General features: G+C 42.8%; 1 protein-coding gene across 8 annotated transcripts in view; it reads left to right on the top strand.

Annotated features, from left to right (window-relative positions):
- Positions 1-24,101, top strand: part of PDZD2 (PDZ domain containing 2) — a 195,799-nt gene that overhangs the window by 154,059 nt on the left and 17,639 nt on the right. For 7 of the 8 annotated variants that reach the window (XM_085213140.1, XM_085213138.1, XM_085213143.1 and 4 more), the window contains 13 exons: positions 3,446-3,557; positions 5,335-5,483; positions 5,955-6,074; positions 8,466-8,580; positions 10,233-10,306; positions 10,462-10,687; positions 11,741-11,858; positions 14,016-14,148; positions 17,058-17,139; positions 18,062-18,165; positions 18,923-19,082; positions 20,213-21,003; positions 22,195-22,339. In XM_085213140.1, the coding sequence (XP_085069266.1) occupies positions 3,446-3,557; positions 5,335-5,483; positions 5,955-6,074; positions 8,466-8,580; positions 10,233-10,306; positions 10,462-10,687; positions 11,741-11,858; positions 14,016-14,148; positions 17,058-17,139; positions 18,062-18,165; positions 18,923-19,082; positions 20,213-21,003; positions 22,195-22,339 (2,329 nt within the window). The remainder of the gene's footprint in view (positions 1-3,445; positions 3,558-5,334; positions 5,484-5,954; positions 6,075-8,465; positions 8,581-10,232; positions 10,307-10,461; positions 10,688-11,740; positions 11,859-14,015; positions 14,149-17,057; positions 17,140-18,061; positions 18,166-18,922; positions 19,083-20,212; positions 21,004-22,194; positions 22,340-24,101) is intronic. The other variant, XM_085213139.1, reaches the window with a different exon arrangement.

Here is a 24,101-nt window from a genome sequence, read left to right as displayed (position 1 = left end):
GCCTCGTGGTCCAGCTGAGTGTAATTCCTCCTCTGGCTGGGTCTGGGGCAAAGGAGGGTGCTCACACACTGCAGCCCAGAGTGTGGTGGTTCCCAATTCATCCTGGTCCTTCCAGGCTGTGTGCATGCCACAAAACCAGAGCGATGCTGACCAGATTTAGAAAATCTACATCCTCTGCATTGTTCAAAGTGTTAATTCCAGTAAATTACAGTGCTGCTCTTTGTCATTTATCTGGGAGATGGATTCAATTAAATGGAAAAAGAGCTAATTCAGAAAGGAAGTTACTTCTTTGCTTTTTGTGCAAGGTGAAGGGGCTTGCGGAGCACTCTGCCTACCAGACAGCGCATTTAAGGTTTAAAACACGCTGTGCATCACAGAGCAATAAATAACGGCACAGAGAGCTGCAGCAATTAGAGTTATAACAGGTTTTCAAGGATAAAGCTCCACAGTTTTTGGAAAGGCTTTAGAGCACTCACTGATCTCATGGGACCAACAGGACTTTTTGCAGGAGCCAGATGAAGCCAGGTGTGCAGTGAGTGCTTAGCAGCCTTCTCAGATGAGGCTGGTGGTCATGGGGAAGCCAGCAGCCGAGGAGCTCAGCAACAGCAGCAGTGAAACAGTTTGCTTCTTAAATTGTGTCATCCCATATGTGCTGCCTTGTTTCTGTAAATCAGTGACGATTGCCAAGCTGTTTGTGGTTAAACAATGCAGATTCTCATAATCCTGCTCCTCATTTTGCCTTGTTAAGGGCCTGGTCACACTGGAGTTCTGCCCAAGTGAGGGCTCTGGGGGTAGTTGTTGGTCCTGGTTCAGTGCCAGCACCGTGTGTTCGTGATGGCACTGTTTTCTTTGAAATCAATTGAGATATCACCATCGCTTGATCCCGGAGTTACTTAATGAACTGGTGAGATGGGCTCTATTTTTAGATCTTCCTCAAACTATGAATGCTAAAGCTCCCCTTGTCCTCAGTGCTGAGACAGCATCAGGCAGGATTTATGGGTTTCGTTTAATAAGAGGCGTGCAGACTGAAATAGAAAGCTCCATTTCCTTGAAAGGGAGGCAAATTAAAATGGCATGGCAGTGCCTTGAGACAGTAGAGCAATACATTCACGTGTGGCCAAGAGGATAAGATGGAGCTGGGCTTTTCTTGTCCCAGTTACAACCCAGCTGAAGATTACAGACACGTGGCAGCTGGGAGCTCTCGCAAGTGTTGCAGATTGGATTTCTGACTGTTTTCTGAGAAGGATAAAACTCTTGGTGGTTTATTAGAGAACCTCAATGACATGAGAAGCGTCCACTTCATTGTGAGTGTCTTCCCTTAAAAGCTTATGATCCGTGTCAGGGAAATATTTTTTGCTAAAATAAGATATAAACAGAGACATAGGTAATTTAGATATTTTAGTCTTACTGTAATCTGAAGGCAAGTTGGATAAAATGCAATCTCAGGAAGTCAAGGAGAGTGTCTTAAGGCTCTCGCCAGTGTTTGCACCTGCCCCAGGTTGAATGTGCAGGGCAGGTGCTGCAGGCTCCGGGACAGCATGGAGATGAGAACAGATGGGATGTGATGGTTTGATGTAAGTGGCAGCTGACTGCTGTTCTTCCTCTCCCCCTGCAAATGAAAATGTATGGAGTTGCACAGTGCATCTGTACTTGCTTCTTTTGCACAGTCAAAAACAAGAAAGATGGAACCCAACCCAAACCCCATCTAGTAGAAACAAGGAAGATGCCAACGAGTCACTCCAGAGATCTGGCTCAGGACACGAATTGTTCGTAGCATTGATGATTTCAAAGTCTGTATGTAGGTTGCTGCAGGCTAATATAATTTTTCCCCATACACCGAGTTGAAGGAAACTCTCTGGGAGCTGTGTGGTCTCACTAGGTGTAAGTGCCTGTGTCCATGCATGCTGCAGGAACAAACAAGCTCCACAGTTCCAACACCAATTTGGATTGTACCCCGCTCCAGGAAAGTGAGATTGAGTCCGTCTGTGTCAGGGTGGATAAACTCCACATGTTCTGGCCTGCTGACACCAGGGCTGCAGTTTTGCAGTGGGGACAGTTCTAAAGGAGAAGCAGGAGGACACTATGGTGGGTTTGATGACTGGGGTGACACAGGAAGAGCATCAGAAAACCCAGCCAGAACAAAGCTCACTTCATAAGGATGGGCAAAGATTGAGTGGGGGTTTGCTCATAAAAATAAATTGTGCTTTTCCATTAGAGTGCAGACTGCAGTTGTCTGCATACATGGTCCATCTCCCACTCATAGTCAGGTTAGCAGAGCTGCACATTCAGGCAGCATTGTGTCTGCAGGGTGGAGGCAAAATGCCACCTCACTTAAGTGTTCTGCCTTGTTTTTGTCTGTGGTTTGGGTTTCTTGGATTTCATTTACTTATTTTTACATTTTTTCTGGATTGATGCCTTACCAGGATGACCAATTGTAAGTTCTGCTTGTATCAGTGTCATTATTTTCTTCTTTAGAGGAATTCTGTTACATGAAGCTTGTGAGCTACAAACCATTTATAGCTCACAAGCTACAGATGTGGATTCTGAGGCTATTGCTGCAATGCCTTGAGAAATCAATGAGAAATAGATGGCGTAAACAAACTTTGTGTAGCTGCTAATATCGAAGGGAGAGGGATAAGAGCCAAAAGCAAACAGCAGTTGCCATTTCAGCATTATCTGCCAATTTTATCTTTTCTCCTGAAATTTCTACCCTTTGCACAGTAATAACAAGGTATAGGCTGTGTAAGAGACAAGCTTTGGTTTTCTTAGTTTTGGGAGAAGAGAGATGGGGCGGTGGGAAGTAAGATCTGAGGAAAATCATGCCATTTGTAAGCTGTAATGATGGAAGTAAAAAATATTTCAACAATATATTTGGTGATTTGGGGGGATTCTTTATAGACTGACGCAGCAGTTAATATAATACATTGAACATAGAATGTGACTGGTTAAGTGTTTGTATGGAAAGTTTTGCCATTGTTGTATGAGCCATCTAAAATCATGCAGAAGATTCGTGATGGCTAATGGGCTGAAAATGTAGAGGAACTGGTGTGTGTACAATTAAAGTGATCATCTCTATAAGGATGTGATGGTTCTGGAAGTTTACTGAGCTGAAAAAATTCCAATAAAAGCTACACTAAAAGGTTGTTAAAGTGTGTGTGGAAGTCCCTGAATGAGCTGGTGCTGGAGATGCTGGGGAGGCACTGGAGTGGTACCCTGTGGAGGCTGCCTGCCCACACCAAGATGTAGGCAAACCCTTTGGTAAAAATATTCCCTAACTTCCAAAGATATTGCTGACAATTACTTATAGGTACTGGCTTAATCCTATGACGTCTTTGTGAAAACTGAGATGATGTGCAGTGGAATCTTTTTGTCTCATAATAAAAATGAGAGGAATTCCGTCAGCTTCACTGGTTCACAAGTAAATCAGATTTTCTTACTTTTTTAGGTGATGGAAACTGAGAAGTCTCAAGATGCAGCTTCTGCAGAAGCATCCAAAGGAAACAACCAGAGTCCAGCTCTGGGAAGTGGCATACTGAAATACAGAAGTCGATCCCAAGGTAATGCTGGGTTGATAAAAGACAGTGGTAGGAGAGGTTTTATGCTGTGTATTTCTTTTAGCTCCCTAAAATGAGATAAGTTTTCTTTCCTTTGGACACAGCAGTAGTTTAGTTTGGAAGGAAAATTCGAACTGCTAGATGTTTGCATTCTGCCTCCCGAGTTGAACTGTTGCACTGACAGAAAGATGAAACAAAATTTTGTAAGCTTCTTATTTTGGGCTTTCTCTCTAATGGGCTGGGGTAAAGGAGGTCTCTCAAAGTGTCATCACCAACACGTCATTGTTATGGTACTCCACATTTTTGCACTGTGCCCAAGTCTTAGCATTAATCTGTGTGCAGAGCTCAACCAAATTCTCATCCCCTGTACTCTATGAGGAACCATCCCTCCAACGTTCACTCTCATGTTTTTACCATCCTCTGGGCAGCTGCCCTGCCTGTACTCCCTGTGGCTGAGTGTTGATGGCTCACTGGGGTCCAGCCCAGAGCATCCCTCAGCATTGAATGTGGCTAGGAATGGAAACTGTGCAAAAATGGAGAACAAAACACAAAACTGAAACTTATCCTAGAAGAATAGCAGGGTAGGTGACAAGGAAGGATACGTGGTGAGTGTCCAGAAGGCTTGGGAGTGAAAGAAATACCAAAACACCGGGTCTTAGCAAGGTAGGTGTCCTGGATATGTGTAGCAGAGTCATGCCTAGCAAGAAAAATAGCAGTAATTTCAGATCCCAGAGCAGAGAGTGGATTTAAATGGTATTCTCGGTAGTGAGTACAAATTCTGCCTATGGCTGCAGTGGTAAAACTCCCAATGCTGAGTAAAGACAAGCTCTGTGCTTGCTCCCTTCCTAGTGCTTACGCAGCATGCTGGCCAAGAGGAGATGGCAGAAAACAGGTTTGGGGCTCTCCTGGGCAAATTTGCTGTGGATCTCCCTGAGCACATGGCTTTTGAGCTCAGTTTAAAACCAGGGCAGTGAAGATGAAAGGGAAGCAGAGCTGCTCCCTTCTGTGGCAGCTTCAAGTTAGATTGGTCTGTAAAATCCAGCTCGTGTGAGTTTTGCTGGTCTTGAGCTTTTATCTGTCAGACAGAGGTTAATGGTGCTTCCCTGTGTGGTGGGGAAATTGCAGAGATAAATATGCAGGAAATGCTGGGACTATGTCCCAGGGAAAATGAGGATTGGAAGAGGACTGGTTGAGGAGCAGGGAGCCTGGAGGCTGACCACAGGATGTCCTGCAGGACGAGTTGTTTTGCTTCCAACATGAAATTTGTATTCTTCTCCTATTGAAGACAGCTAGAATCACAGCCAGAAGGAAAGAAAATAGCATTTATTTGGCATGTTTATCCTTTTTCCCTTCCAGAAAAATTTCCCTCAAGGTGACATGAAATCTCCAGAAATGAATACAGCTACAATGTCAGATCTTTTAATTTTAAATAAATGAATTAGGCTCGAGAGCTTAGTGTGCATGCAAGTGACATTGGGTGAGAAAAGCTGAATTTATTCTCTGTCCCTGAGCTACCTGCTCAATTATCTGCTCTTCCCTATTACCACAAGTGACAGCACTGAGGAGTTCAGCATCACAGAAGAATAGTAAAAGCTGTGACAGCAGAAGGATTTTCAGTTGAGGATGATCAAACCTAGTTTTTAAGTGCCTGGATGGGTGCAGCAAGCATTGTTTTAAGGCATTGCTAAGTTGAGGTTTGCAGGAGGTAATTATTGCATGCTGGCTAGAAGATGAAGCAGCTCTGAGACATTTGTGAGATGTTTCTCTGTTTTTTCCCTAGGTGCTGGATCCCGCTTAGAGTCTGTGGGAGAGGATGATGAGTTGATGGTGGAAAATGGTGAATCTAGCTATGAGATAGCAGTGAAATACTCCCGGGGTGGAAGGAAGCACTCCCTGCCGCAGCAGCTGGAGTCAGCAGGAGCTCGTCAGGTGGGTGTAAAAGCTGAGTGTAAGCATGGTCTGGATGGGAAGCATTCATGCTGTGGTCAGGCCTGAATTGGATGCCATGAGATCCAGCTCCAGAGATCTGAGCACTTAAAAAAATCCTACTTCTCTTAATTCAAATGACTTATTGATGTAGGGCATTTTTTATTTTATTTTTAGCAGACAAAGAATTCAGTATATTGTGAAGCTGCCCTTAATCTTTGTAATTTAAATAGTGACTGGTACATTACAGAATAATCCTTCTGTGTGAAATGGGGGGAAAATTTGGCAAAATTCAATTTGACAGTAACAGGGTAGCATTTCATGCTTTGAATTCTCATCTGAACATATCTATTAAGATCCTCCTCCTCTTTCCAAGTGCACACAATTTTCCTGGTGCAACATCCCCAGTGAGACACATTTTCCTGGTGCCTGTGCTACACAGTCAGCCGTGTCCCTTGCTTGCTCATTTACCAGGAGTACCACATTGTGAAGAAGTCCACTCGTTCCTTCAGTGCTGCCCAGGTGGAATCTCCATGGAGACTAACCCAGCCATCCATCATCTCTAACATTGTCCTGATGAAAGGGCAAGGCAAGGTGAGGATGTCTGCATGTGTCCGGTTTCTCCCATGTGGCAGGAGGCATTGGTGAGGCAACTCCTGCCCCTAGCAGCTGCATGGAACTGGTTTTTGCTTTCAGAGGTAGCACAGTAACAATAACAAACTCCATTTTGAAATGTAAATGATGAAGTTTCACCTGCAAAATACAGAGCAAACAATATTTGTGTCATACAGTCAGTGCGGTGTGGCTTTCATTCTGATTTGGTGCATCTGGTCATTACTGAGATATCAAATCCTGAAAGTGGATCTATAAATATGCACGTGTATGTGCAGATGGAGCAACTGCATAAGAGTACTTGTTTGCATGCATATTTATGGACAAGTGCGTTACATTTCCGTGGAGTCTGGATGCATTATAATAAAAAAAAATACTGTAAACTAGGTGTTAAACCCCCAAAACAGGTTCCTGGTTGGTTGTTTATCTGAGAGCACTGAATTCTAAGGGTCACAGGGTCCTTTTTTCTTTCTCCAGTAATGTATTTGCACATTTCTGAAGTACCAGCTGGCTGAATGCTCAGGGAATAAAAAGGCATTATAGTCAGTGTGTATTGTTTTCCCTAACCCAGTCCATGCTCTCACGTAAATATGCTAAAAATATGCATTTTCCATTCTGAAATACTATTTAAATTCATCAGATGGATGTGTTTTGAACTAGAAAGCCTTGTTTTGACTTTCAATTCAAGTACAAAACAAATTCTCTTTAGTGCTTTAAGTTTGGGAAAGACTTAGAAGCAGTGACTTCTCTGGCTAGGTTGATGCAGTTGCTGTAACTCCCCGTTCTGAGACCTTTTCAGTGAGGTTTCCTAGTGAGTATTTCTCCTTATCCTAGTGATTTTTCTCCTTATTTTTTAACCTTATTTTTTGCGTAAGAGTTGTCTTATCTCTCCCTGTGCAATAAGCCATCCTTATCTGCTGTGTTGCAGCTAGCCTCCAAGCTGGGACCATGCAGCTGTAGTCATCATGAGCTACCTCAAAGAACCACTGTTTCATGTGTCTTCCACATTTGGAACCACTATTTGTGTTAGAATAAGTGCTGCATGTGATTTGTATAGTAACATCTGTGTTTTTATCTATGTGGACCTGGGACTTGGAAAGTATTTCCCTGCAGCACATGGCCTCATTTTCACACTGCTGAGTGGAATCTCTGAGGAGTGTTTTTCTCCTGGGGAGCTGCAGCGCTTTGGGAAGGTGGGCTGACTTGTGTACTGCTGCCTTCTGCAGACCTATTTCTCCTAACAGCCCCATACAGACATGGGGAGAGCTGCAGTCTCGTGCTTTCTGTAAGTTGCTTTGTGTTTGGTAATTGCACAGTAAGCATTCACTTGAGTTATTGTGTGTTGCAAGGTGGAGGTAGGGTGCTTCATTTCTGGAAATCAGGAGTGTGTTATCAAAGTACCCGCAGCTTGTAACAACAGTGGTCCATATTCATGGAGTGAAACAAGAGAGCTGTGTGCTTTACAGGGTTGTAGTGACACTGTGTCAGTGCCTGCTCCAGCAGCATCTCTCAGCTGGGCAGTACTGCCCGTGGCGCTACTAATAGCCTTGGCCTCAGATCACTGACCCACAGCAGCATCCCACCTCCCTGTCCACCTGGTCAGTGAGTTTTCTCTTTAACATGTAAGAGGCACATACAGTGGTGACAAGATGAGAAATACAGGGGGATAGATCAAGGAAGTGATTTGGCTGCGAAACAACTCAGCAGGAGGAGGAGATGTTTGTTCTGCTGTGCTCATGTGTTCCCTGATCAGCTTTGCAAAGCAGTCCTGCGGCCAGCCAGGGCAGCATGGGGGGGCAGGAGCTAACAGATGGAGCCCTGGGGAATGCATTGATCTAGATTTATTTAAATACAATGTGGTGCGTGTCTCCAGAATAATTAAAAATGTACATGTGTATGACAGCCCCCCTGTGCGAACCCCTTTCCAGCTACAGTTCCTGACATCACAGCACTGACCTCATGTCATGCTTTTCCACAAGGATATGTAGGACCTGTGACAGCAGGAAAACCTGTAGTTAATTTTGGGTTTACATTTAAAAGAGGGGGAATCTACTGCCTGCCAATTTAAGAGCAATTTAAAATTGGAAGAGGAGATAACGTAAATATATTGATCCAGGGTTAAGAAAATATGATCTCAGAATTACATTTTTGACTTCTAGCTTAAGGTGCCTGCTGCTACATTTTGGGTTGGTAAGTGTGTTGCCATTAGAATGACAGTAAATCGGGAGATGCAAGCAGAGAGCAAGAGGCGGTGCAATTCATCAGAAGCTCTTAGGTTTTCTTTCGTTCTTCTTTGTATGTTACCAGCAGTCTTTCTTAGGTGATAATAGAGTAAAGGTGCCAGCTGTGTGTCCTCCCCTCCTTTTGCTGCAGGGTCTCGGATTCAGCATTGTGGGAGGTCAGGATTCTGCTCGCGGACGCATGGGGATTTTTGTGAAGACTATATTCCCCAATGGCGCAGCGGCTGCTGATGGAAGGCTTAAGGAAGGTATGGTAGAGAGACACCAACTTTATGTAAACGACCACAGTGGGATACTACTTCAGTCCAGCTGAAAAATTCAAGTGCAACTTTATTTGGGTGCCTGGCCATCAGCAAGAGGCTGTGGAGGATGTAACACACCCTGTTTATCCATCCTGGAGGGGACTTATCACAGCAATTGACTTGATTATGTTGCATTTTGTGAATGGGGATCTACAGCATGAAGTTGTTTTTCTGCCACAGAGACCCTTGTTTTCCCATGCCTTAAGCTCCAGTTCTTCATATACAAAGGGTTGTTGGTAACAGGGAAATGTCTGGCTTAAAGATGCAGGTGTGAGAAGGGGAGATACACAGTGATGTGCCTGGGAGAGGCTTTTCTGGGCCCCTGTGTTTTTTGAGCCTCTTGGTATGATTTTGATTTGAATCAACAAATAAGAGTCATGTCCAGAAAAAAAAAGAAATGATGGAAGATGGGATTAGCAATAGGATCAGCCAAGTGGCCAGAGAAGCAGAAATGTCCTGGCTTTGTTACTGTTTCCCAAGTCCTGATCTCGGATGTATATGATATGTATAGCCGGTTCTGTGTGTTCCTGAGTGCTCCCATGTTAGAGAGTCTCTTAGAGAGTTAAAGGTACAGAGTGACCACAAACTTAGGATGGTGGTCTGTAACTCTTCTGTAAGGGGTGGGGATCCCCCTTTCCCACAGGAATCTGCTCCTGTCTTACCTCTCCTCTTATTACCATTCCCATCCTTACATGACATGTTTGAGGCTGCATTGGGTGCCAGCTGTCCAGCACACTGCCAAAGGGATGCTCGTGCCCTGCAGCATAGGTTATGCACTCATCAAGGGAAGCTGCTAAGTAGCAGCTGTCCTAAAGACACAGCAAGCCTTCACTGGATATTCAGAGCTCACAAGCTCCAGAGAAAGCAGAGGAGGGGCAAACGTGGGTGATGACATCACCCCATCTAATTTTGAACAGATGGAAGTGAAATAGCAGAAATTAGGTCTGGTTCCTGCTCACTTTGCCATTCTTTTTAATAAAATGAAAGAGGTTCAGCACAGTGGGGTGTAAATAGTACAACCCAGAACTGGAAGCTTGTAATAAGCAGGTAGAAATACGATGGGAAGTGTTTATTGAGGTGAGCAGGGCATTTGCTATCACAGTGTGTGGGCTACTTGCTTTTCCCTCCATAGGTGCTTGGTAAGAGGAACACATTTGCTTTCTGTGTGTGGATGCAAGGCCATTTTTCCCTGTGCAGGTTTTGGAGTGGTGTGCGGTAGTGTTTCACTTAGATTCTCATTTCTCTTATTGATGCTCATAAAAGAAGGGGGATTTTGTGGTCCCCTTGGACTTCATGTTATGAACATCTTATTTTCAGACTTAAGTGAATATCTGTGGTGATTTCAGTTGGTTTATTAGTATGAGAATACTATATTAAGGATCTCTTCTTGAAGAGCAATCTTTACTTTGTGAATTCATCATTAACTTGTAAAAGCATTAGGACAAGTGAAAATAAGCTGATGACAATAGGAGGGTTTTCACTGAGCAGTTGGTTGGAGTCTTTTTAGTAGCAGATTGCTTTATGCATAAGGCAGCTTTCTTATATCTGTATAGTCTGTGCATTGCTGACTTAGCATTTTTTTTTTATCTGATTACCAGGAGATGAAATCCTGGAAGTTAATGGAGAGTCTCTGCAAGGGCTGACCCATCAGGAAGCCATCCAGAGGTTCAAGGTAACATGGATGTAGCGCAAGAGCAATTCACGCTTCTCTTTACTGGGTGCCTTTTAGCACCTTTACATTCTTTTACTTTCCACAAATTTAAAATACACAGTTTTACTGGCAAACATTGGCTTATTGTGCTACCTCACTGGGCTCTTTCTCTCCAGCAACTCAAGAAAGGGGTGGTGACCCTGACGGTGCGCACGCGGCTGCGCAGCCCCAGCCTCACACCCTGTGCAACTCCCACCCTGCTGAGCCGCTCCAGCTCGCCCAGCTCCAGTGCCAGCGGTGGCACACCAGCGCCCGGCCCCGATGAGGCAGATGGTTCCTTCTCCAGCCGCAAAGGCCCCGGCCCAAAGGACAGAATTGTCATGGATGTGACGCTCAATAAAGGTAAGGGTGCGTTGGAATGGGCTGGGAGAATGAACACTTATTTCTTAGGGGAGGCTTTTGGGAAAACGCTAATTAATCTGTGCAATATCCAGGGACCTTCCCTTGTTGTTCTGCTCTTGAATCACATAGTGAAGGAGAAGAACATTCTCTGATGCCAAAACTGCTGAATAGTTTCCCCTTGTACATAACGCTGTTCCAGTCAGGATGCTAGAAGGGGGTGAGGCTGTGAGATACGTGGCAAAACGTGAATTGCTCTCTTGTCAGACCAGATTGTCTGTACCCTTCTTGTAAAGCACAGCCCTGGGCAGGGCATATCCCTGCAGGCAGCTCAGAATGGCCCAGGTGAGCTGCTTGATCTCCTGCATGGGGATTGATCTCATGAACAATAGTTGCACAAGGACAGCTTACTGCATATGCCCTCTGTGGTGGGACAAGCATGCCTGCTATAAAGACTTGGATGATGTCTTTAAAGGTTGGATTAAACATTTGGAGAAGGCAGGTGTCCAGCAATTTCTACTTCAGTACACAGATAATGAATACAGTTAGAGGCGGACAGCAGAGGGAAAAGGGGACAAGGGAAATCTCTGATCCTGAGAAAACTCCTCATCTTTCTTCGTGTCTCTTTGCTGAGGGATGTCATGCAGGTATTTCACAAAAGAGAGCAGCAATTGGCAGCATCTCCTTGCTCCTATTTTCTGAAACAATTTTTAGTGAGATTTTCATTGGACTGCCATTCCTTCTCCTTTGTGTCTCAGACCAGTTCAGACTGCGTATAGCACTTCCAGTCCCAGGCAGTTCCCATGGCATGTTGAACATTTGCCAGGAGCAGAGCCGTTCCTGGATCTCAGAAACCAGTCAGGATTGGGTATTTCCAGCTCTGATTTCCAGTGTTGGTCTTGGCTTCCTGGCTGGCTGCAGCTAAGGCCAGTCCTGAAACAATACATGAGTCTTGATCTCAGATGGGATGTGGGAACAGAAAAGCTTGCGTGTCCTATGTGAGTACAATGAGCAGGGAATAACAGCGCTTTCCTTTGTGCTTTTTGTTTTTCACAGAGCCAGGGGTTGGACTCGGCATTGGTGCCTGTTGTCTCACGCTTGAAAACAGTTCTCCGGGGATATATATCCACAGCCTGGCCCCAGGATCAGTGGCTAAAATGGATGGCAGATTAAGGTTAGTTAAAACAAAAACATGCCGAAGTGGTTTTGCAGTAAAATCAATGGAAAGTTTCTTCTTACCTATTGGTTGATGCAGCTGGAAAGTATTTATACTTCAGTACTCACCAACAAGAAAACATGAAAATAAAGACATTCCAAAGTGTCATGGAATACTCAAGAAATATTGTTTTGTGTGCTGTAGGCAGCATGATCATTAAGACTTGTTTTTGGCTTTTTTTAATTCTCTGTGAAGAAAACTGAGCCTGCTAGCTCAGTTGGGAAAGTAAGCAGCAGGATGTGCTGCCTTGTGTCTTTTTCTCAGAGCTGCAGTCAGAGACCCCACAATGGGAGGAGATGTGCAGAGCCCCATGTTAAATCTCAGTCACCTGAAACTCTCGTGAGAAGAGCTGTGGGGGATGTTCTTGCAGCTGGCTGTGCCCCAGGCTGCAGTAGTGCACTTCTGCCATTACTGTCTGGAGAATCTCTGTTCCATGCTTGTCTCATGTACTCTGTTGTGCCATTTGCATGACTATAACGAGCTCTTGGAGAGAAAGGAAATCACTCCTAGGGCTTCCTTGTGCATCAGATTATGTGACATAAATTTATTTTCTGTTCCTACCCTGGGAGCCTTGTTTTTACAAGCCAGGGAATTTTTCCACTTTCTGCATTGCTGCATAAATGCTGTCGGGTGCCAGGAGCACGTCTGGGAGGTGAGGCTGTGCTGAAGATGCCCTGTGTCTGCGTGGTCAACACCAGGCTTGTGGCAGAGGTGCTGTGTAACAGCCTTGCTTTTGTGATGGGCAGAGAGTTCTTCCTTGTTCTCCAGCACAGCAAAACTGTGATAGAGCATTTTGGCTTAATAATAATAATAATAAAAGAAGATAATTTCATGATTGCATCCCTGCCAAAAAGCCTTGAAATTTCCTACCAAATAGAAATGCCTACAGGAGACGATACCTCAGTGCCAGCTTGCTTGCTTGTAAACCTCTTTGGAACAAGATTGCAGTGCTGATTGTGTCTGCATGCAACAGCTGCATCATTATTAGGTTTAAATGATTGACTATATCCAGGCAAGCTTTCCAGTTTTCTAGCTTGCTTCTTTGAGACACTGCTCCTGATGTCCCACCAGTGGTTTATGGCTCCATAAGCCAAAACTTACAGGATGGTTTTGATTTCAGAAAACCTTGTTAATCAGATGCTGGTTTTACAATATTAGAAAAGGCTTGAGCCCAGCCCTTCTATATCTGAACTCCCCCTCTCAGTTATGAGCCCATGTAAATGATTCCATTTTTCGTAGTTTCTAAGAGGTGTTTAAAAGGTAGGTAAAGCAGCAGCATGATTACACAACTGCCTTTGCTTTCATAGTAGAGTGCAGACTACAGAAGGCTGCCACATGCATTTGCCATTTTGTGTTTGGCGTGTGGACTTGGTGTAAGCCCATTTTCACTGTCACAAGTAACCCAACATAAATCAGTGGTAGTGGGTTGTTTGAGTGTCTACATAAGGCAAATCTTTTAGTAATTATGGAGAATGCTTTAATGATATCCCTACTTGATGATCTTCTCTTTTGAATAGTTCCAGATGTCTGAATGCCATGAGCAAGAGTTAAAAAAAAAAAAAAGAAAAGAAAAGAAAACAATTTATGCTTTCCTTCCAGGTTATTTTTTTGAAGGGGGGGGACTTTTGTTTGTTGGTTTAATGTGTTCTGAACATTAATTTGAAGCAAATACTTCCTTATCTCTCTCATTTTTTTCTTGGAGTCACTTCATACATTCAAATCTACATCATGAATTTCTTATCAGTGTTTTTGTTAAGTAATTTAGTATGATGAGAAGGAACAGCCCATCTGAATCTAATTTTTCCTCTGTGCCCAACAAGTATCTGAATGCAGAACTGAATTTTGCTTTCACCCTAGTCCAAATGCAGCTAATTTTCTCTGTTGATTTAATAGGGTTTGTAGCACTAGCAATAAGTGCAGAAGGGATCACTGGACCTGCCTTGCAAAGTCAACAGGACTTAAACCATTCACATCACTGAGAGCAAGAGCGAGGCCAGCTGTTTTGCAAATCTTTTCCAGATACTTGTATCTCTGAAGAAGTTTGGCCACCAGTCAGAAGCACAAATGTATTTGTAAAAGGCGGATGTGATGAACTGGCTTTATGTCTCTCCACAGTCGGGGTGATCAGATCCTGGAGGCAGATTCAGTCAGCCTGCGTCATGCAGCCTTGAGCGAAGCCTACGCCATTCTGAGCGAATGCGGTCCAGGGCCAGTCAGCCTTATCATTAGTCGGCATCCCAACCCAAAGGTAGGGAGAAAACGTGTTTGTGCATCTCTGTTCTTTTCATCTGTTGCTACAATTTGACTCTTGCTGCCAGGAAAGTGGCAAATGAAGAGTGTTGGACTGTTCGTTCTGTGACAAGTATTGTGCAAAAAGTCAGGCTAAAGGATTGCGGTGATGCCTTCCAGTTTTGTAAGTTGTAGCAATGCTGAACTGCCCCTGCTGCTTTTCTCCTCTTCACACAATGATTGGATGCAGTTTTCCTGGAACCACTGAGCTGAAGTGCTTCCATCTTTCTTCATATTCGTACCAAGTGTCAACACAAACGTGGCATAAATCCTCTTCCTCCTTAAAGTTAATTTGCATTTAGTCCGTCTGTGTGTCTGCGAGTGGAATATAATTTAGGGACAGGAATATAATTATCAACAGATTGAATTGATTAACTATAGTGGAGTAATAGGAATATTTCTTTTGAAAGAGCGAAGTCTGCCCAAACATCAAAGTTTTCCTTCAGGAATTAAAAAATGAGAATCTGGAATGTTCTGCTATCTGTGAAATGTGTGCTGGGCAATTTGAAAATAAGCTTGGATTTACAAAGTGAGTGATTATTTTAAATTAGTTTTTAAAAATTGATGATAGAAGATAAAGCCCTTTTAGCCGAACTATAAGGAATAACAACTTCTTTTATTTCAGTATTTCAAAGAATTTCATGAATGTACAAAACCTTCCTGTTTAAACAGGACTGAAGCTGTAAAAATATTTGCATTCATGTGTCCAGAGAGCTCTGACTTTTGAACTTGTAACTGCAAATAGAGACCCTAATAAATCCATAGCTAGGAGAAGTGAGGTTTCTGACTTTTTAATTAACTGTATATTTTCTGCTAAATTATATATGCAAACAATAGACGAATAGAGTCACGCTGCCCAGAGTTTATGGCCATTGAGGCTTTGTGATGCTAAAAAGAAAAAGGCCTTGGTTCTGCTAGTTAAAGGTAAGCAGAAAGGGGTAAGATTTGGGCTTGCAGCCTAGGATAACAGTATTTCTGGGGAGTCTGTATACTGTGCTGAGCCAGCACGATGAGTCTGTTTGATTGCATTACTAAGGCATATAGACTTTTCAGAGTCTATAAGTATAATAAGAACTCGTGGAGTAGAGCCTGCCCTTTGCTCCCTCTTTTCATCTCAATCTGTTGGTGGCTCGAAAGCCGATGAGTGACCCAACCAAGTATCTGCTGAGATGAACTCAGTTAGGCTAATTGCTCACCATTAGTCAGTAACAGAGGGAAACTATTAAGTGTATCCTCTTACAGTTTTTCATAAGTGATATTCGAAATAACAACAAATCCTTTGCCAGAAATCACTAAGTAAAGTTAGAAGTTGAGCTGGAGGGTCCCTGAGGCGTTTCCACCGCAGGTAATCTGCAATCTCTTTATAGTTGGACCTTTGAAGGAGTGTCTGTATGGGGACCCACGTTTATCCCATTTCACTGTCATCCTTTCTCTGACAGCACTGGGGGACCTACAGAAGTGTTTGTCTGTTGTTATTGGTTTGTTTTTTCTTTTGTTGTTGTTGTTGTTTTATTATTTTTAATGTATTAATTAATTATAGTACACCAACATGCAAATGGTAGCTAAGTATTTGCTTGTCCCGCTCCATAGAAGAGTTTGATTTGCCTAAAGTGTGGAGGATGCTAAAGAATCAAACTTGGCAGAGCTTGCAGAATTGTGGATTTTTGTTTAGCTTTAAACAAATGCTGCCATCTGCTCAGCACCTTTTTGATGCTTTGTTCTGCATCTTGTACCCAGTGGTTTATGTAAAGGTCCTGGAGCACATTCTCAGGTTTGGTCAATGTCCTGTATGGACTCCTTGTGTCCCAGGAGCCCAGAGACTTTTGGTTTGCTGCAAAGGTCATGCCACAATCTGAAAACAGATGTATTTCTACAAAGACTCTTCTTGTTTTAGACATTTTTATACTTAATCTCTCATTTTATGGCTCAAGAGGTCCGCAGTAAATTTAGTTGCTGAATACATTCACTTTGGTGTTTTCATGTACATCCAAGAGAAACACCACAACATTTTCTTTGTTCTTATTATTCCGAGTAAGTGTGGTGTTTAAACTATGTTTAAACTGCTGAGTTTGCTTAGGAGTCTTTCAAATCTTCCTGTTTCAGAAAGATTCAAGTTTCTCATCTCTCTTTATGCTGAATTTTAACTCGTGTAAAGCAGTGTGTGCAGAAATTGCTTCTGAGAGAATTAACTTGCTTTCTGCTTTTAAATATATTCTCCTGCAGACTGGTCATTCCTGTTACAAAATTATATGGAATTTGCCAGTAATAATTAAGTGCATGGCAGTGATTCAGGAGAAAATTAGCAAATACGGTAAACCGATATTTATTCCTAACCCAGAAGAACATTTATTACTGATAACAGTTTAGGTTTTCCTCTTTTTGAAAGCAAGTAGAAATTAAAATTAGAACAACAGCTAGTATCTTGGGAAGTCTGATATTCTTCCGGTAGTTTAAGTATACAGTATCTTCTGTTGCTGATGTATGCTTGAACAGAGCAGTCTTTGTTTATATTAAAGTAGTATTTTCTCAATAAATCAATATGCAGGGTTTAATTGAGTTAAAATTGTACTGTAATGGCTTTATTTGACTTCTTTAAGTCCAGCAAAGTTTTGTTTATTTGCACAACATGGTGCTTGGACATTATCTTCATAAAACTGGCTGTCTTCCGCCTCCTAATTTCTGAAGAGTGGTTGGATGCATCAAGTCTGGATCAGGGGATTGAGATTTAGGAGCTCTCAACTACGTCTTCTTAATTCTGGCTTTAAAAGCAGTATGTCGTAAGTGAATCCTGTTTCTAGTGGTAAGCGGTCAGGCTTTCGTATTCGTTTATTTTACCCAGTTTGATCTCTGTCTTCCACTGGACATTAGGTTTCTGAGCAGGAGATGGATGAAGCAATCGCACGAACTACTCACCGAGAGAGTAAGGACACGGGCTCCTCTCATGTCTCAGGTAGCAGCCTGTTTCCTCCTAAATATTTATCCTTTTCCAGATGTGGGAATGTTTAAGGACATGCTCTTCGGTTCATCAACATCCTTAATTTTTTGAGAACCCTCAAAACAGCAGACGGGTTCTGAGGACAAAATCACCCTGTCCACTGCCAAAATCTTAGCAAAGACATCCAATTCAAGTGGATCAGATCTATGGGATCATGTTGCTTGCTTTGGGTTTCACAAGGTTGCCATAGTCTGGCAAAGTAGAGATGGTTGGTCTGTCATCTCTTCATGATCAGTTTGGAGAATGTCCTAGCAGGGGACTCCACCTCTGTACACTTATCCATGTAGAGGGCAAAGCAGCGGCAAAAAAGTGTCTGTGTGTCTATTTGAAAAGGTCCATGTGTTGTGTACTGTTTCAGTTCCTAGATTCATGTCAAAATATATTCTTAGCTGTTTGTTTGACTGTTTTTTGTTGTTGTTTTCTAATTATTATTCGAAAGCTTGTACTTCCTAGAATGTTAGAGATGAAAGCAAGCTCTTGGCAATGGCAGAATGACCACCCAGATGATTTTCAGACAGAAATGTTAGATTTATGATTATCCTTATATCTCTGTCAGCTAAGACCGTTTTTGCAATAGATCTGCCAAGTGACTGCTAGCTTGTCTTTTGTGGTTGCAGGGGAGGGAGACCATCTCCTGCTCATCCTGTGCTCATAGGTCTGCTGTGGGCCTGGTGGGTGTAGTGTGTTTCTTGGTAATATTTCACCTGATCTGAGGGAGAGCCCATGAAATGTTAAATAAATCTTGTTTTATGAAGGCAGTTCAGATAATAAGTGGGATTAAGAACAGCTGCAGGCTCAGATGGTGAATGAAGGGGGTTGTTGGGATATATGGACCACAACTTTAATTTCTGACATCTAACTAAGCTGTGTTCGACAGGCACTGTGCAAAAGACCCCATCTCCTGGTGTGAAGACCAAACAAGGAGAGACCTCATCTCCCCTCAGCTGGACGATGAAACGCTTCCTGGAACCAGCAAGCCGGGTAAAGGATCAGATACAATAAAAACAGGTTGCTTCAAGTGCTGAAGCTGCGACTTGACTGCGACTCAGGGCGCTCAAAAATAAACCTCTACCCTCCTTTCGTGTTGCAGGGGCTTCATAGAAGTGTTATTTTCTTAAGCCACATGTTTAAATTCTCATGCTAGCTCTGCAAACTCCCGATGGTGTGATCATTGCCTTCAGGAGCAATGTGCAGAGTGTGGCACAGAAAGCTGTGGATTCCCACCTCCTGTCACCTCGAAGATGCTTCCTTGCTTTGCAGGAAGCTCCTGTTGACACAGGGACAAATTAGCAGGAGAGACCCAAGCCTGTGTGCAGAAGGTTAAGTGCTTGGTCTCCCTCTATAGCCATTACCATGGGGAAGTCTCTGTTGCTTTTTTGGGGAAAGATAAAGAAGTCATACATCAGTGACCAGAAGTACAAACTGAGCCCTTCTGTAAGTGAAGAAGGTGTATAAAGGAGTCACAGAGGAGAATAGTTTCATCCCTGGTTTGTATATTGAATATCTGCTGATCAGTAAGATTTGGAATCTCTTTTATTATGCCGGCCAGAAAGGTGTTGTTGTGATGCATTTCAGCCACCAAAGTTTGATCCTCAGTATCCTGGCAATTCCCTTATTTTTTAAATTGGCCTTAAACTTCCTTTGTTGACAAAGGTGATGTGTGTTGAAATTGTGGTGCTTGCTCATAGCAATGCTTTAAGCATTGATGGAGTTAGATCACCAGCCTGGCTTTTTTCAGCAGGGATCCGTCAGCTCCGAGGCAGAGCTTTCCCAGTACTTCTCGCATGATGGCACGAGCCACATCCCATTCTCTGATGCTGTAACTGGCTCCTGTGATGAAGAACAGCTCCGTCAGAAGAACAGAAGCAGCTTACTGGATGACAGCTCTCTTCTTCCTGGTAACCTGAATAAGCCACGGAAATGCCTGATCATTTGGTTAATGCAGGGAGAGTCACTGAGCACTAATTTGCTTTACAGAAGAGCTACGGTGATTCCTGTGCTGATAGTGATTGCCTGGCAGCATAGTGCAAAACACTGCTCATCATATAAAATTCTGGAAGATGGAAGAGGTTTACAACAGTGCTCATAAATGCCTGTTTCCATGGTAGTTTGTCCAAATTGCTGCTCTGAGAATGTCTTCGTTTGATTGGTCTGGCCAAATCTAGATTGAGAACGCTGCAGGGATTTTTTTTCAGATGGCTTATGATCATCTGATTGATTACATTTAAATGAAAGTGTTCTTTGCTACGTTAAATACACAAATTCAAAATGCCAAGTTTAGCAGTGTAAAAACAATTAAATGTTCAAGTTGACACTAGATTTTTTGCACATTATCTTTCTTCTCATAGTAATTGACTGGAAGAATCTTTCATTTCCTTACTGTCATGCACCTGATTTCTGATTCAAAGATATTATATTTATTCTCCCTTTCCTGTGCTTGTCTAGTAATCTCTTTGTCTTCTACAAATTTTTCTCCGGGAATTTATTATTTCATGCTAAAAAATCATTTTTTTATTGGGGGGAACTTTCTGGAAAGTAAGATGCAGTTCTTTCTAAACATGATATGAAAAGGATTCTCAGGCTAATTAGTCTTTAATTTAGTACTGATGGCCATGTGCTTCTGGTTTTTTTTTTTGAGAAAACATTTTTCACTCACTGTAAACTGATAAAAACAGCATCCTAGATTTAAGCAAGATGTGAAAGAAATGTTTAATGTAAAGAGCGCATGAGCATATACATCTCTTTCTTCTCTGGGTGATAGCCATAATTTAGAAATAAACTGAAAATAAAACCAGATGTGTCATGAACTGATTTCAGAAATTACTCATAAATTCTGAAGCTGTCTGCCATTGCTCTTCCTGTGTACTGGAGTTAGAAGGAAGACTGAAAAAACTGCTTTTGCTGTCTGAGGCTGAACTTCTCTGGAAACGTTCACATGTCCTCTGCTGCAGTCATGTGCTTGGTATTAAAAATCACTGATAAATACAATTAAAATATAACATTTTCTTTTCCTTCTTCTTTTTCCTAGCTACTAGAGAAGCAGGATTGGCAAAAGCAAGTGGTCTGGTTTCTTCAACTAGTGGGAGATCATCCTGTCTTCACAACAAGCATGTGGAGTCTGTCCGACCTGGCATCCTCAGTGACAGTCCCAAATCTGCTCGCAGCCCCTTTCATCGACAGAGAAGGGTTGTCTTCTATGATGGTGATGCCAGTGATGATGATGAAAGTTCCCACTTGCAAAGAAGCCAGAGGGCCAAGAGCCAGGAGGATGCTGGCATTGTCATTACAACCTCATCAGTAGAAACTGATGAGGAGATCCAGGACAGCAACTCATCTAGATATATTGGCACAGAAACACCTTCCCCTGCCTTCAGCAGCTCCATGGAGTCTGCAGACAGCACGCCAGACCAAATAGACTCTCCTTTCTTCCCTATCATAGCATTTGACTATTCTAGCGTGCCTGAAGTTCGTCTCAGCAGCCTAAGTTTGAGGGAACTCCGAGAGGCACAACTTGAATCTAAGAGATCCCCGAGACTGGAGCACAGGGCTGTTACAAGAGTGAAAAGCATGATGAGCACCGAGTGCAGAAGTCTTCAGAGGCAGAGGACAGAGGAGCATGGCTCTTACAACAAGCCTGTTGCGAGGATGCTCCCTCACAGCAAGAAGTGTGAAGCACCTGATGGGACTGGGCAGTGCCAGGGTGAAATTGTCACTCTGGTACGCAATGAGCACGAGTCTTTCGGCCTGGATTTGGAAATCCAGGCTATGCCCTTGAAAGTTGTTGTCACAGGGCTACGTCCAGGTGGAGCAGCAGAAAGGGTAGTTATTTTTTTTGGATTGTCTTGTTATGATTTGCTTTCACTTCGCAGGGATTATCATTGTTAAGCTAGTGGACTCTGGAGAAAAAGAGCAAGGGAGGCATTGCTGCTGGGCAAAAGTCCTCATGCCGTATGGTTCTGAAAGGCCTGTTGAATGAAATATTTGATTCAGAAGTGCACTCTGGCTGGTTCAAAACTGAGAAAGGCAAAAGGCAGATATACTGAGATTGACTCATCCACATTCCAAAGTTACAGTTTGAGGAAGCACTACTTTGTTTTCTTACATTTTATCAGAGGCAGAAACAGGATAAGGAAATCCTGGTGCTTTTTAAGACAGAAGTCATGTTGCAACCTGAAATGTGTGTTTTAATATCCTCCCTGTTATTTTATGAGCATATATCCCTTTATTATACAAACCTGGTGCCAGGAGGTATTACTTGCTGGCCAGATTTGCCACGTACCATAGTAGTACCAGTAATGTGTTGTTTTTCTGCATCTCTTACTTGCATATGTTTTCTGGAAACTGGCTTCATGCTGGACATGCAACTGCTGACTTTAGATACAATAGCATAGACAAGGGAAAAATGATGTTATGGTGTACAGTGTTCAATGTTGCATTTTTAATTTATTTAAGGGCCACTAGTGTTAACAGGGGATGCATCTCAGCAGCAGTTCACACTGGGCTGTAAGACTTGGGGATTTGGGTTCTGTTCCTACATCTCTGTCTGTCACATTACACCATGATGAGAAACATACCTGTTTTTTTCACTTTAAAAGCTTATTCTTTGTCCAGTTTGGTAATCTAGGAGAGTCTAATTAGTCTAAGAGATTTTGACCAGGGATGTAATTCCTACATGAAAAGCAAAAAATGGTAGACAGTATTCCAGTCTTGAAAGTCTAATCCAGACCAGTCCATTTAAATGAAAGTGGCTGTGTCCTCCATCCTGATACTCATCTCTCAGAGAACCCAGCAGCTCTTTTGATCTTCCTGGTTGAGTTTGGTCGTCAGTTCCTCTCATGGCAAAGACACAGCCTGCTCTTTATTTGTTGGAAAACTGTCAGCAGTGGTACCTGTGCCCTGTGGTGATGTGAAATAGGGAATGTTGCTTGTAGACCAGAAATTGTTCCCTGCAATCTTTTCCCCTATGGCAAAGATGTATTTATAATTTCATTTGTTCTGTTATTGCATCAGGGATCAATGGGCAAGATGACTGTAGGAGATGAGATTACCACCATCAACAGTATCCCAGTCAGTAAGATGACGTATGAGGAAATCTGCTTGCTTATGCAGTGTCTTCCTACATCTGTAACCCTGGAGATCCAGAAAACAGCATCAGGTGAGAAGAGAGTAGTTTTGCTTTTGTACCATTTATTATGAGTACCAGTCTGATCTTCTGCTTTCCTTCTTTCCACATTAATTCAAATTAAAAGCACCTCATCACCAAACCAGGCTTCAAGGTACTCCCTGGTGCCACGATGAGTGGAGGAAACCTACATCCATGTTAAGTGCTCAGAGCTCCCATTGTCTGTCCCTCCTGTCGGCATTTGCTGAGGTCTGAGTCATTTTGTGCATACCTGGAGTTAACTTGGCAGCAGCCCTGTACTGACAGCCCATTTTTCTACTGTGTCTTTTCAGGAAGTACATTGACCCTTTATAATTACATCTGTCTCTTTTAGGAGCTGAACAGTAAGCAGTGTTTTTGGGAATGGACAGCTAGAAGATAAGATGCTTTTTTGTGTCATAAAACCCAGGATAATCAGAATCTTATCAAAATGCTTATTTGCGTGCATCTCCTAAAAAGTTTTCTGGTTTGAATTGAAGCACTTGATACTTCTTTAGTTTCTGCTCAGGGTTGATTTATGCTCGTGCAGCAATATATGCTTCCCCACAGACTGTACAAATTTCATTGTGTGGAAGTGAATGTTTGAAAAAGAAAAGCATACTTTTCAAATTCAGGAAGAACATAATATTTTGCTTTATTGTAGCTTATGGTCTTCTTTGTGTACCTATTAATACCCATGAGCCTAAATTCCTTCCAAATGCTTCAATTCCAGTTGTTCTTTAAGGAATTCCTGGTTTGGCAGAGTCCTTTTCATGTTTCCTTATTGCTCTGCCTTTTGCAGTCTACCAGCACTGGGGTAGGGGCATACTGGCACTTCTTTATCAGGGAACTCTTCTACTTCCCTTGTGCTCTGCCTTTCTGGCAGAGAAGAGGATGTGTTCCCCTCTGTTGGCTCCAGGATGAGCTTGGAGCTTTATTAACACAGGTACATAAGATAAGCAGTGTGGACAGTCCTGCAGGTTCATTCAAGGATAAGAGAGACATACAGATGTGTTTGAATGAGCAGGAAGGGATGCTGACTTTGTGATGGATTCCTCCTTCTCCGTGCACTTTCTGAGTCTCTTCTGGTAGTAACCAGTCTTGGGAAGACAGCTTGGATATGGATTTGTGTCCCAGAAGCAGTAGAGGAAGGTGCAAGCAAATATTTGGGGTGAACTGGTGAAAATTAAGGAACTGGGGCTATGGGTGAACTGGTACATATTAAAGTGCAGCAGTGACAGGGAGCTTAGTGTGTTGTCCAGGAGTGTGTAAAGATATATTGTAAGAGTGGAAAGATCTGTGCCAGAAGTCTCACAAAGCCAATGTGCTTAATGCATGTATAACATCACCCATGCATGTCACATTAAGCACCTGCAGGAGAGTCAGGAGGATCAGAGTGAAGGTGTTCATACACTGCTTGTCGCTGTTACCTGCTCACCTTTGGTTGCTTAGCAGGGCTTTGTATACTCTGTGCAACCAATTGGAGGTGTTTTTAATCAAACAAGCAGTGAGAAACAGCACTGCTCAGCCTGACTTCTTGCACACTGACACTTTGGTAGCTGGCTGCCTGACTGTTTAAATCTTAAAGATGAGAGTTAAACACATTATGACTGCTTGGCCTGGATGGGAGGGTGGATGCATCCTTCTTGCATGCTACTCAAATATGCAGGGTTATGATAAATTGGAGTTGTTGTAAACATGATTATAGAAGAGGAGGAGTGCAAGGAAGAAGGAAAATATCTAGTCTGAGTACGTGGGTGTCTATTTTTATAATAAA

Source organism: Meleagris gallopavo, chromosome Z (assembly GCF_905368555.1).
Source record: "Meleagris gallopavo chromosome Z, MGAL_WU_HG_1.1, whole genome shotgun sequence".
Taxonomy (NCBI): Eukaryota; Metazoa; Chordata; class Aves; order Galliformes; family Phasianidae; genus Meleagris; species Meleagris gallopavo.
Note: the sequence above shows the minus strand (reverse complement) of the source record. Positions and strands in the feature narration are given on the sequence as shown.